This window comes from Excalfactoria chinensis, chromosome 4 (assembly GCF_039878825.1).
Source record: "Excalfactoria chinensis isolate bCotChi1 chromosome 4, bCotChi1.hap2, whole genome shotgun sequence".
Taxonomy (NCBI): domain Eukaryota; kingdom Metazoa; phylum Chordata; class Aves; order Galliformes; family Phasianidae; genus Excalfactoria; species Excalfactoria chinensis.
In genome coordinates, this window is record NC_092828.1 from 52,067,719 (window position 1) to 52,082,515 (window position 14,797).

At 36.0% G+C, this 14,797-nt stretch overlaps 1 protein-coding gene across 7 annotated transcripts in view; it reads right to left on the reverse strand.

Moving 5' to 3' along the window:
• The window catches only part of GRID2 (glutamate ionotropic receptor delta type subunit 2), a 651,664-nt gene that overhangs the window by 186,269 nt on the left and 450,598 nt on the right, over positions 1-14,797 (reverse strand). For all 7 annotated transcript variants that reach the window (XR_011903406.1, XR_011903404.1, XR_011903405.1 and 4 more), the window contains 3 exons: positions 13,365-13,538; positions 8,733-8,894; positions 1,853-1,972 (listed from right to left, as the gene is read on the reverse strand). Coding sequence is in view for 4 of the 7 variants with exons in the window: in XM_072334995.1 (XP_072191096.1) it covers positions 1,853-1,972; positions 8,733-8,894; positions 13,365-13,538 (456 nt within the window). In the remaining 3 variants the exon portion in view is untranslated. The remainder of the gene's footprint in view (positions 1-1,852; positions 1,973-8,732; positions 8,895-13,364; positions 13,539-14,797) is intronic.

Sequence of the window (14,797 nt, forward strand, 5' to 3'; positions counted from 1 at the left end):
TGCAATCTTCATCAGGAAAATTTTCCAAGAATCACTTTATGTAATTTTTTGCAAAAACAAATTAAAAATGCATATTTTCAATGTCTTTTTTTTTTTTAAACCTTGATTTTCCTCTGAGCAAGGCTCTGTAACACTGAGTTCCATGGTCTAAAGATACCCTGTGCTCAACTCCATTCTCTTTGACCAATTATTTCCTCCCAAAGACAAACAATGTCTCTTTGTTCTTGAGCTAAAATAAAGGGTAAACAAGAAAGTTCCAAAAAGCCTGTTTTGCACTCTCATTACTTTGCAATCTTCTATGTGCCCAGACTCATTAGTTTGCTCTTTAAACCTAATACTTTGAAGCACCAAAGAAGAGTAAGAAAAACTAGGAATTCCCTTCATATTTCTGTTTTTGCAAGTTCTTTTTGTGGATCTCTCTCCCTTTCTTTTTGTGAAATGAGAAAACACAACTGAATGTTGCACTCAGGCATTCACCTACAAAGGCCTGAAGTCAAAAGCGAACCAAAATCAATTAAATTAAATGAAGTCATATAGATTTGTCTCAGGAAAGACTACTTAGTTGCTATAGAAAATAAATAGGTCCGAAATGCATAGCATCAGAAATAAATCAAACCAAAACGTGTTGAAACAGACTCAATTTGTAGGTGAGGGAAAAAGACTCATCCAACATTCTGATTGCCTAAAGGCTTTGCAAAGCGTCCTTCCAAATGTTAACAAGATCCAGCCTCATTTAGCTTCTGAAGCATCTGTTGGGATCTCTGCTCAAGGTGACATAGCTGTAGGCACATGTGTGTATTAAGTTATTGACAACAGATGATATAATGAAGCCTGGAACAGTATGAATGGAATAACAATTCTGATGAAAATCAAAGGAGAAATTCTAGGAGTTTACAGTCAATTTTAGCTTTTTATTTATCTCTTTCTTCCTTCAGAGCACTTATCTTTTTACTGCAGAAGGTACACAGACAAATGATGTACTTCATCATACAGTGACACTGACACATGGAAGCAGTATACATGTATTAAGATAACTGCTTTGAGACAATCTATTTAGGTTTCTCACCTCTAAGAAACAGCACGATCCAATACACTAAATGAAAAAAATCCAGGTATTGGCTTTCAACAGGTTTATCTTTGAAGAATGTTTGCTCCCAAAAGAGCCTATCTATCTGTCTTCTATTCTCCTAAAAGTTATGATGTGACTTCTGCATCGTTCTCCACGTCAGATAGAGGTCCATCCATACAAATTTAAGGATATAGATTGCAAACAGAGTTCTGTTCCTTTCACTGTACATGTACGCAATTTGAAATATTTTGTCTTTGTCTAGCAGCTAAGTAACTATACATGTCTAAGTACAGGATGATTTAGTAGAAATTAAAGCGAGGAATTACACAATTTTTGTCTACTTTGCAACAGATTTGCTCTTCCTAGCTATGAATTTTATAGCTATGTAGCCATAAATTTTAATCACCTAAAAACTGAGACATCTTACTATAAATCTGGGTGCTCTGAACACCTTCTGATGTAAGATACACTATTTTTGAAATGGGCTGCAAGGCCTGCAAAACAACAGCCTTCACTGGCCTTCTGTGACAGCCTATCAGCATGTTAACATACCGCACATTATGAACAACATTTTGATCAATATGTCCAACAGCAGTGCCTCTTTGCAATAATAAAATGGATGGGTACCTGTACATTTAAGAATTTTCTACCACTTCTCACTTCTCTCAATAAAATATAACATGTATATCTGCCACCAGATATTGTTCTGTCAGATTGGCACAAAAGAAAGATTAAGAAAACGAAGTAAAAAATAATACTTTGACTGAATATTTGTAGCCTCACCTTGCGGATGCCTCTGCCAAGATCTTCTCCATAATTTGTCCCCAAAATTTCAAAATGAACATTGGGATTTCCCCCATTTTCTGCAAATTCTAGTTCTCCAGTCAAGCCATTCACTCCACCCTATTGGGAAACAAATAAACATATATATGTATTTTTTAACAGAAGAATGGAGTGACAACTCAGAAGTAGCCAGTTATGTTTTGTTTCTCCAGGAGATTTGTGTACTACCAATAAAGAAGATATATATACATACATACCCATATATACAATTAACAGGATTAGGACAGTTTTCTAAAGACCACATTTCCCTACAAATTTCGAGCCCAAAATTGTTCTTGTCTTACTAAAGCTCCTCACAAAATAATCAAATTCAACAATGCTAAGAGATTCAATACAAGCAGTAGTCTTACTTTTATCGTATTTGCACACCAACATTTGCTCTTTGTCCTGCCAGTAGGACATAAACAACAGTTTTGCAACTAGTTTCAGTGGAAGCCAACCTAAAGATAAATATACAAAAAAAAAAAAAAACAAAACCACAAAGATTTGTTTGTTTTATTACCCAAACCATGCTACAACAGGGTATCAGGCTGAGTTTTGAATTAAACTAGTTGAATTTTGAGATCATATGCATGATTTGTAGAAGGTACGAGGGATTTGTTTTTCTGAATGTAGTTATTTGCCTGTTTTCCTCCACAAGTCTTCAATAATACTAGGAATACATCAAATAAGCAACAATTTTCATGCTTGCTTCTACTTTGCTTTACATTTTAGGCAAAGGGGTTAAAATACTGTAAAGAATCAGAACTGGTGATACATGCTGCAGCAATAGTCAATATATTCCAGGGTAATTCAGCATGACACACATTTCAACCTTTTATAAGAACTATGATAAAGCGAAACTCTAAAATCTACAGAGCCTTCTGAATCGCCTACAGTGAAAGCCTTAGAAAGTTTTCCTGTTTTTTGATAAGGGAAAAATTAGATCTTTGACCCACTTTATCCAAGAAACTTGAACAACATTTTAAGTGAGCACGTATAAAAATCTGCATCCATTATAAAACCACACTAAATGCATAGCTTTTCTTCAAAATAATATGAGAGTTTTTTTCAATACTAATAATCTCTCCAGTTAAAGGTTTTAATATGTGAAGTGGAAAAAATTAGAAAATAAATTCTTGCAGTGCAAAATACCAAAGCACCCGGCCATTGCTGAATCATGATTTAATATCTCTGTTCTCATATCTTTAATTTTGACAAAAAACAGGTAGGAGTACAATATTTGCATTGCAGATTAGTGTGACCTGAAAAAGTGCATGCAGTCATCCTCTGGTAAAACATTAACATAAATATAATAAAAATGAGGAATTTGCTCATTGAGGTAATACCTTTAAATCTTTCAGATTAGAGACTCAAATTCTCATGGAAACATTTTCTGCATACTTCATGAAGTGCCTTTTTAAGTTAAAAACAAAAAAATGCTATGATGTATATGTATCTTTAACCTTTTCTATAATCTCTGCTTTTCTCATGAAATGCCAGAAGGAAAAAAAAACATCTCTGATTAAGAATACATCTACATTCTTTTCTGCAGAATGACTCTGAGTCGCTCCACACTAGGTGAGAGCCACTGGGGCAATTTTGATGCACGTCACTATGGTTGGCATTACATACATGGCCCCTAACTAGAAAAGCCAACAGATGCACTACCAGATTTTGAAACTGAATCTTAATCCAAATCATTGTGGAAATTTACTTGCCTTGATTTTTTAAATGACTGCAAACGTTGAAGCAAAATACAAACTGCAAGTCTGTAAGTTATTTTTATCTGTCTGAATCCTGGCAGTAACCATAACAACAAATTATCTCATTGATTTATTTGGTAAATCTTCTCTTGCTTTGAAGATTTGTCATATACAAGTGTCTTTGATTAGAGTTTTCTTTCCTAGATTGTGTCCACCTGAAAATAGAGTAATATGAGCTCAGATTGCATGGGAATGCTCCTGGCTTGGGAAGTGAGGGGAAAAAAAAAACTAAAAAGAGTCAGAACAGAGCAGAACCATCCACATAATAGAAAACAATAATGGAATCCAATAGGGAATTTCTTAGAGGTTCTGACACCTTTGTCCTACATGAGACCTGCCTTGTCAGCTCATCAATGAAGGACAGGCAACCCTATTATAGATATCTGCTAGTCTTTGGTGCCCTGCACAAGCTCTTTATGTTTTACTACTCATGACTGAGGGATCGGCACAGCATATTGCAGAGCATGAGTTTCAGGACAGTGCTCCCATTTTTCTGCATAGTCTTTTACCCTCTAAAGCCCTTACTTGATTTACTGCAGGTGTTTTATATCCCTCCTCTAATGCATAGTGGAAGGAAATCACAGAGGAAATGGCCATCTGTATGACAGCTACTGATCCAGTAACTTCCTGATGAGATTTTTCCAAGTTATGTCAGCATTAATTAAGATAATGGGTAAGAGTCAAAGAAATTTTTCATTCCATTTAACTTACAGAAACAACGCTATTTGGGAAAAGAAAAAGACAGATTTATTATCTGCTCTAAAATTCCTCTAAGGTTGAGCCACAACCATGCAATTTCCTGACACATTTAAAATTGAAGAATGAAATGTCAGTTGTTAGAACAAAAATGTTTTACTTATGTTTCTGATTACTGCTCTGGGCTTCGCAGAGCTACTATAAAACTTGGTAATATAGTGAAAGCCTACTTGAGTCCTGTCTAGACTGGCAAGATAAACTACAGTTTATATACGCTTAGGCACTATTATACTGTAAGGAAGTCCCTGAAGAAAGTATTATTTACCCAACAGCCAAGACTTCACATGGGAATGTCAGCTTACCAAGTCATTAGTTTTAAAGTATATCACTTGCTCTCACATTTGCTATTCAAATTCCGGTTACGCTCAGATATGGCATATTTTGCAAATAAGAAAACAAAACAAAAACCAACGCAACATTCTGTGAACCTCAAATATTAATTTCATACTTTAATTTTGGAGAAATTTGATGTTTAAAAAATTACTGAGTCCACAACCAAAGACACTGTTTTCAGGTGCCTGCAAAGTCAAGCTAAGCTACTATCCAAACAACAATTTGGCATCTTTTTCACATCATTACTGAACATCACTGACATGTCAGAGACCAGTTAACAATTCCTGTCCATGATTCATGAAACAGCACAAGCTACAGCCCATTTGCCTCAAAGGAATATTCTCTATGCTGCAGCTAGCACTAAAAATTTGTTGTTTGTCAGTGAGCTAAACAAACATGACTGGGAAGAGATCAGAAAAAGAGATGAGAGCAAAGATAAATGCATTAAATTGATGTCATTTTTCTGAGTTGATTCTCCACATAATCCTTCTTACATTTATTTTCAGGCTATTCGAGAAGATTAATTTTTTCAACAGTAGAAATATTTTCTAGTGATAATTATTACTCTCACTCTGAAATAGCTTTACTGAGAAATATACAACGGGGCATGTGTTTTGGGATAGTTCCTATTAGAGAAGTGAATTTATATATAATTGCTAGAGCTGGCCAAATTCATTAGTATGATTGTATTTCCTGATGAATCTAATTATTTATTCAGTTCCAGGATGCATAGAAACAGATATTAGGTCTTTTAAAATTAATGTTATTGGTCTTAAAATGGTTTCTAGACTTTATTCAATCAGTTGAATTCACACAGTAGTCAAGCTTCTGGAGTTGTTGTTTTTTTTTTTTGTAGAAACAGTGACCCAGGGATCCAATGTTCAACAATAAAAATCACTCAACAGAGAATGATTCAGGTAGACATTCAGTTATTTCAAGAAATGGCTGAAACTCTTTAAACCCTCCTCATTCTCTGCTCTTCCATATTAGCTCATTAATCACAAAGAAACTATTTTCTCCATTTACTGTCAGATTTCTGCTATTTTTAGCAAGCTGTGCCGAAAGGTAAATCAGCATCCCTTTCTCTTACCTTCCTCAGTGTGTAGCTTACACAGATTTCACATCTCTTTTCCTATTTTTCCCTCCAGAAATCAGAGGGAGATGCCCTTGGCAGCTAAAAGGCTGTCAGATAATGCCGTTTCTTGATCTCTGACTCTAGAAAACAGATTTTCTTCCAGAAAAGCTTCATCTAGAACTCATTTTTCTGCTTTCTTAGAGGCAAGGAAGAGCTGAGCTGTGACCAGCAGTAGATGGCAACATCACCTCCACATTGCTGCTGAGAACAGGAGAATAGCTACTTCACTGCTAGTCCTTTTCTAGGGGAGGCAGGCTGGAATTAGTCATCAGTTCCTTAACTGTTTCCCCACCACCAAGCACAGGCTTGACTACAATGTGACACCCACTGAAATTAGAAGGGGTTGAGGGGCAGGATGAGGAAGACTGCAATTCCAGCTACTTCATACAGATTGTTTTAAAGGCACAGTTAAAATTATGCAGACTCTTCAGAAAGTAGATTTTGTCTTTGCTCTGAGGTATAGCAATATCTTCTTATTCTAGTACATGCTATATTCTTGAAACAGTGGTGGTTTCAAAATGAAAATCCAAAATTTTTCACTCTGAATTTAAATGACATCTGGCCATTTTTTTTTGTTCCCCCCTGTTTTCTGTTAAAATTAAAATGAATAAAAACTGGTACATTTATGAGAAATACTTCTTATTTCACTTGATTCCAGTTCAACAAGGATGGGAGGGAAAAAAAGTGTTTGACATAAAGAACAAGATAAAAAATGGAAGGATTCTCAGGCAGAGAGGAAGTGGTAAAGATGCATACACATTGGAAATTTCTGTCTGTAACTGCAGGTTTCATTTTGGTTTTGAGCTTTATCACGTCGCTTCCAGAAGTTCATCTCAGTCAGCACAATGTGGTGTGTTAGAAGTACTTTGGATTTTTTCATTTACACCTGTAAAATGGCTTATTATCAAAGCCATCTCATTCAAATAGCAGAGAAACCCAAAGGCAACAGGAAATAAGCCTGGTCACCTGCACGTCAAGAATTTTCATGACTTTCAATTCATTTTCTAGCAAGCTAACCCCATCTCTGGATCTCCACTTGCTCCTGCTTTCCTTTTCATATTTTACTGACCATTTCTACACTATTTCCTGGCAAACCGACCTTCAAGTTAGTCACAGGAGGAGTTTGTTTTATTAAACTGGATGCGCTAGAAAGGGCAATGTAGCAAAAATGGAATAAACCCTGGCTGTCAGAGGTGCAAAAACTGTAGTGGTGGTAAGACACAGTATGAAGGACATTTATGTAGGACAGCAGAATCAGTCTCACATCCACAAATGTCACAAGCAAGCAGATAATTGTAAATGCAGTAAGTCAGCAGTCCTTTTTTTGGTTTTCATTTCAAAAGCAAATTTAGAGTTGCTAGCAGGGCTATCAAAGTTTACCTAAACCCTAATTCAGATAGTAAAATCTAAGTCTAATGTGAAAGTGGGTATTTTGGCTTTTGTGGTTCAGACCTCCTATTAGGATTTGAATAAGTAGGAATACATTTATTAACGAGAAAGTGCACCATAATATTTACAAAGCACAAGCTGAAAATGAAAATTCCAGAGTTAGCCTTGCTTGAAAAGTAGCTTAAAATACATGAGACTTCCAAGTGTGGGTTTGAAATTGCCCTGCAATACTAATTTAGACCCACTTAAAGCCATAACCTTACTCTCTCCTGGATTATCTTTGCAGTCTCATGACTTTCAGCTATTAGAATGGAAACTGAGGACAGCCACCAAAGAAAGCCTTGAACTGTTACTTGGGAGCTAATGTGAACTGAATTTGGGACTGGGAGAAAGACCAAAAACCTCCAACAAACAGTGTTCAAAGGAGCTTTACATTTTGCCTGCATCACCATAATTTCTGGTGTAGCTAAAGACCTAATACAAAAAAGCAACTTCTTGAAACAACATTATATTTGAAATTATTTTTATGTCTTTTTAATGAAAGCCATAAGTAAAGAACCTTTAGTTTATTTCATTATTTTTTTTTAAATGGTCCTACCTTTTTTTTTTTTTTAAATTATTATTATTTTTTTCTTTTGTCTTTATAAAGGAGGTACTGACAGCACTTTAAATGTAAGTATACATTACCGGAAAGTACATGCAGGCAAATGAAAAGGCAGTTTTATGAAAGACATCAATAACATGAGGAGGCTGAATAGAATAGCTTACAGAGAAAGGTAAACAAAGAACCTATGCATATTTTGACTACATAATCACCTTGACGGCTGTGAGAATTGCCTCTTAAAGATGTGGGTCTTTAAATATCATGATAAAAAGGTATAAGTATGAATAATATATTTCAAGCTGAAGAACAGTAAAAGTCTTGGGAAGGAGCATTACTTAGGTATGATGTAATATTCACAGAGAAGTAGTGAGAGCTTAACATTGGATAAAGCATTTTCTAGTCTACAGTAAGAAAATGTTCTGTAATGGCGCGATGTAGACGAGATGACTTCAACAGACTTTTCCTTACTTTCATTTCTGTTACTCCACTATGTTAAATTCAATAGCAGTGCAACAACAAATTCCACAGAATATCAATTGAGTGTAATTATCAAACTTTTTTTCTTCCGTAAACAGTAAATCTAGTACATTTTTCAGCATTACCTTCTGATCTGCAATATTTTTCAGTGGGATTTTAGTCTCCAGTAGTGTTTGGTACTTTTGGTGAAAAAACAATATACAAGTATGACATGGAAAAGAAAAACACTTAAAGAGTTTTCATTCAGAAGTTACAATCATATCAAAACTTTTGCTTTGAAAAGACACCACTGCTACTGAGTAAGAATAGTACACATCTCAGAAGTAAATACTACTGTAGGTAGCGTAGAAATCAAAGATGATGAAGTACAGCAAAAGGTACCTTCTTGATGGTTTCCAGCATGGATCGTCCTCCTTGCCAGGGCTTTGAGTTTTTCCTAATGCAGGTCAGGCTGGCCATGCTGTGCCACTTTCTATCCTCTAGCTTCTTATGAAAGGCATTTGCCAGGAGAAGGACAGTGTCATATATGTACAGATTGGAAATCTGTAAAGACATAAAAAATGGAGTAACAGCATATTACTTGTGGTCCTCTGACAGTGGCCAGAATTTGTCATTTGTTTTGCCTCAGCCATAATGCCTTGGTAATTAAATGACTTATTTGGTATTAAGAAGAAATCACAAGAGTTAAAAAAGGTCCCCTCTTTGGCTCTGGTAGAAACAGCGGCTACAGGCTGTAATGCTACAATTGATTTGCAGCAGCAAACTACACACACATGAAGTACAAGCAATCCAATTGCTGCTACAGCTCCACAGGCAGAATTAAAAGCCCCATTTGGGAGACTCGGCAAGCTTCTTTTTAGTTTTAACCAGATGCCTGGAACTTTCAGTTTTTCCACTCTTAGACATTTGAACATTGTTAAACTCTTTTAAAGGCTGTCCTTTAAAAAATCAGCTATTGTGAAAAATTAAAAAATTAAATCGTTCTAGTGTGGGTTTCTTTTTCTTTTCGGGCAGTTGTGATGGAGGTAATTTCTTGTACAGAATCTGTCCCAGTGAAATTTTTCCTCTGTGTACAATTGCCCTCCAGTTCTGAGGTTTACAGCATTTCCTGTCAGAGCATTTGGCAATGGCTATTAATTCCTTGCAGTACCAAAAAGCCCCTACCCCGAACATCAGTGCTCCTGAATGCAAGTGCTCAGTAAGAGACAATGTCGACAACTGCAAAGGACCTATGAGAATATTATTTGTGGATAATCTATTGGTCATTTGAAGCCATAGGGCCTGCTGCGGTGATTGAGGGAAGCTTTGTTTTCTCGAATGGTACTACAGAGCATTTCCAATCTCTGAAAACAAATTAGCCAGCAGCAATTTGCTAACTGAGCCACAGTTGCTGATATATATATTTTCTCCATCAGATATGCCAAAAGACATTTTCTAGAGTTGTGGAATAGGATGAGTGCTCTGCATGAAGGTCTCTCCGCGTAGCAGTTCTGCTCAAAGCCTGGAAGGGTCCTTACAACAGGCAACTATTACACTTTGTAGATAATACCCTTACTCTGCCTCTTGAAAATATCCAAAGATTGGGAAAGTCTCACAACTATTAGGAGTGAATATATGCCAAGGGATCACAGTGCTGAAGATCTGAGGCACTGCTTGGCAAATTGCCTTAAAACAGGAAAATAAATAAATAATTAAAAAGTACCTCTCTTCCTGTCCAACCCTATCTATCTAATTTTTGTTTGTTTGTTTTAATTTTATTTATTTTCTCATGTAAATTTCATCTTCATGCTGGCTTTGCCTATGTCATTTGCAATCTGCTCTGTATAGTTTTCACAGAAAGGTTTTGTGACAGACTTCTTCCCTGCCTTGCATTGAGGAAGGAGGTGATCTGCCTCCCTACCTAGCCAGAATTTCCTGGGTCATTTTGCCCTCTATGTCTTACCGAAGGAGATCTAATCTGCTTTTTAATCTGCCTCCCAACAAACTACCAGGATTTCCCATCGCATTTTCAGCTCTGTGTCATTGGAAATGAAATGCACAGAACTTGTGATCTTTATACACATATATATCTTTTTCTTTAAATGACAGCAATACTTCACTCATTGTTTCTAGTATTTGGCTCTTAATTCTTATTTAGAATCCTTCCATAATATCAACGGTTCTGAGAATTTCCATTTCAGTATTCACACTGGAATTAATTTGCTTCCCTGCAGATGCATAGGCTAGGCATCACTGTGAGTGACAGGATTAGAAGCATGGACTGAGGATCTGGGCTTAGATTAATTGAGTATTTTTAAAATAACTTGGATGATTTATCTATTTTTCCCTAAACTATAAAAGATTCAAAGCCTTTCAGTTAAATCCATATTTCCCCAAAGAAATCATCACCAAGGGGACTTCTGTTTTAGAGGGAGAAAAAGGAATTACTTCTATGCCATGAGACATGTTTATTTTAAATATGCCTTCACCAAAGAAAAGAACAAACGAACATCTCTAGAGAGAACAGGCAATAAGGTTGCTAACGAGACTAAACTGGTAAATGAAGGGCTACAGATGCCAAGTCATCATTTCCTATGAAAATGACATCGCTTTCAAGGTAGTTTTCAGAACCTAATATCATGGGAATGGAAGACTGTTTTCACAGTTCATGAGGAAGGATGCACTTACTAATCCAAGAGAAATATAGTTAGTCCTTCATCAAGTATTAATAGGGCTCAAGGGTACAAAGTTCAGCAATTATTAAGCATTGTTATTCTTTTACTAATAGCATAGCTTAACATTTACAGCAATCAATCACTGATAATGTAATGATAAAGACATTACAATTAATTTCTGAACCTCAAAATCACTCTTCCATTCCACTGCCAGACTATACTTCATTAGTAACTGCGTTGACGCACACCCAGTGGGGCTGCAATTTAAAGTCACTTTACATTTTTATTCAATTCCATGTATATTTACTGGGACATTTAATTCATTGCTTGGTATCCATTACTGATACTTAATCTATTCTGAGTCTCTCAGACTAATGTCTGGACACTTGCATTACCATGCCATATGTAATTGGTTAAACTCCTGTTGATGTAATTCAGAAATGAGAGATGAATTTTTGTTCAAAAGTATAGGAAAAAAGACATTTCTTTAGCAATCAGACAAAGTGATTTATCTGGATTAACTAAACTTATTTTACTTTTGACTGTTGCAAAGAGCTATGAGACAAAATTATGTTAGTGAATGCAAGCTTCTTATGCCTTCTGAAGCTTACAAAGCAACACTGACTTATAGGAACTGCCATTATGAGTAGGACAATCCCACAGACACAATGAGAGACCTTTACCAGTGTTTTAATTAAGGTGCTGAAAAAAGTTATTATTCACACAGCCTTTAAGGGGAATATTTGGGGAATTGGGGGGGGGTGGGGAAAGAAATCTCCCTTCATGACTTCCAGAGAATATTTCTGATTAGTCACAGTTCGATGGCATAAGAAAAGCATTAGAATTTCAATTTATAAACTGTTCCAACTTCCCATCGGAATAGAAATTAATTTACAATATTGTTGAGGAGAACAAAGAAGCACCTAACAAACCCCAAAGCTACTTGAGTCTGTGCATCATATGAAGACACAAGGGATACTTCCTTTCACTGTTTATCATTGTTTCACTTGGCTACTAATGAAGGACAGCCATCCTGGGGAAAGCAAGAACATAGAAACTGAACTGTGCAAACATTTAAGTCAAACTTCCATAATTCCTTTGAACAGAAATGTAACGAAGGCCTTGAGTAGGAAGATTACAGCTATCCAAGAGCTATGGCCTAGGAGATCAAGAAGAATAGGTTAAAGGTGTAATATGATCCCATCTATCACATTAAAGGGAATTTACCAATGTGTAGAAAAAAAATAAATAAATTGATTTCTAGAACTTTTATTTCCTAGAATAAGTTCACTGATGTGGGGGAATATGACCCATGGACTTCCAAACGTTTTCCCTAGGATCATGCTGCCACAAAAGAATGACACAGACTATAAGTACATGGCTCCTAATTGGACCCTACTGATGTGAACTTTTACAGGTCAGTTTATTTTAAAACCACTAATAAGACTACTGTGCAGTATACTATGGCCAAAGCTTTTCATATCATCAATAGGTGTTTACTGGCTATTTTGTGAGCAACTACTGAGACATTGGCTTTTATTGCTAACCTGAAACAAGGCAAGACTGGCTGCACTTCCTCACTTCCTTCCCCCTTATCATCTTTCACTTTAGGGAAATGAAAACAGTTTTTTTTTTTTGTTTTGTTTTGTTTTTTTTTTTTTTTTAAATGTCCTATTTCTTTTCTATTCTTTCAGTCCTTCCTTTGGGCACCACAACTCTTCTCTTTGCTGCTGCCAAGTCAGATATGCTCCTCCTGCATCAGTGCCAATATAGTAATCTTTCTGCAAGTCCATGAATGACTTCACAAAATAAATAAATATGTATTTTAAGCCAGCTTCAGATTTCTGATTTGCCATAGCTTTGTCCAGACATATGAAAGAGAGAGAGAGAGAGGACTTGCTCACAATTGTGATCTTGCTGATTTCATGTGGTAGGAAGGCTCTTATAATTTATAGAAGTACAACTTATAATTGCAATCACATAATCACAGATAGGATTTGTAATTACCAGCTACAAAATAAGGCCTTTTAGGAATGCAGACATAGACTGAGGTGCCTACACAAAAATACTTAAAACAGATTATATGGATTGTCCACAGTAAAGGCTTTTCTATGGGCAAGACATTTTAGGCTAAGAGAGCAGGGTAGCAAAATGATCATGCTGCCCGGAGTGCATGAGTTCTTATCCATCAGAACTGTTGCTCATTTCCCCACCCAACTACTTTTCCCAGTCACCATTAAACTGTATGTCAGAAAGGACATGAAAAATAAACATTTAATTAACAAAGCCTTTGGGGAAAAACCTGGAACTTATTTACAAAGACAGTTTCCAGGAGGGAATAGAGCAGTATATAAAGTACCTCCATGCTCTGGGAGAAAGGGTCCTTTGGATCACACAGTGATGAAGATATTCTGTGGTTGCCACGGAAACAGCGCTGACTTATGTTTTGGGGGACTGGAAATGTCTGTCGAATAATTGTTAACCTTCCAATTGACCTTCTCACCAGTTCTTGCACATCCAAATCACTGATTTCCTGGAAGATAAGGCAAAGAAAACAATATGCATAGAAGTTAAAATACAAACATTTTACTAGCACATCATAAGTGAAAAATAAACTGAGTACCAAGAGATGTGTGTCTGTTACATGGCTAGTGTCAAGCTCAGCCACAGCCTCATGAAGAACATATTAAAGAAGAACATATTAAGCTCATTAAAACAACTGACTACCACTCTTCCAACAATTGCAAAAATTGTTTTAAAATATACTGTGCCCAAACCTCACAGAAAATCTGTAGATGTAATTGGGCTTAGTTGTTTCATTTTGGTTTTCCTCTTTCTTTCCTTTTGCCTCTGATCTTTTACTTAAAAGTATTGCATAGAATTTTTGGTAGGTAATGTATAAATCAGCAGGAAGTCATAGCATGATATATTTTTAAGCGTAGCATTAATTAGGTGCTGTGAAGGTACTGACAATTATTTGGGTCTTAAGAGTACAATTCCTGGAAATAGAACATCAAGAATGCACAAGTTAGTGAACATCTTTTACCCACATTAATATGTGAAATTTTAAGCTTGAAAGACTAACTTTAAGGCAGGTTAAGGAAATCAGAACAGTCCTGTATAAAGTATCCATTCCTGCAGCTTGATAACACAAGCTTTTATACCATTGAAAGATATGGCCCTGAGGGAATGCAGGGACAAGCAGGGCTCAGGGACAGCCACAGCTGGCTTCAACCCACACATAAAATCCCAGTATTTAGATAAACACAGGCTGTTTCTGAGGACTCAAATAACTTAGCTGACAGTTTTCAAGGAAATGCTATGTCTATATTTTCTGCAAAGCAGAAGAAATAATCTATAAAACAGCTCAGCTTTTCAAAGTAGAATTATTTTCCATCATACTGAATTGTTTGTCTATATTCTACCTTAATACCAGAGGTTGATGCACCAGAACTTTCCAGATATTTAAAATTGGGAGACTCAACCCAGTAAGTTGAAGGTCTTGAGGAGCTCCTATTAACAGCCTGCATTTAAAATACCTTTGCATACAGCTGCATTCAACATTTGATTCTCACTTGTGCATTTTTAGCTTCTAATTTTTGAAAGAATATAGCAGTTCTGCTCTGTTATGCCTATAACTAAACACTGTAGTCATTCCTGCCTCTAAGCTTGTAATCCATGCTCATTTCTTAGGGGAAAGCAAAAGAGAAATTCTAATGTGAATTTTTTTAAATTGAGAAAAGATAGCCAGGGTTTTTAAAAACACAGCTCTTCAAAAGTTATGACATCTAT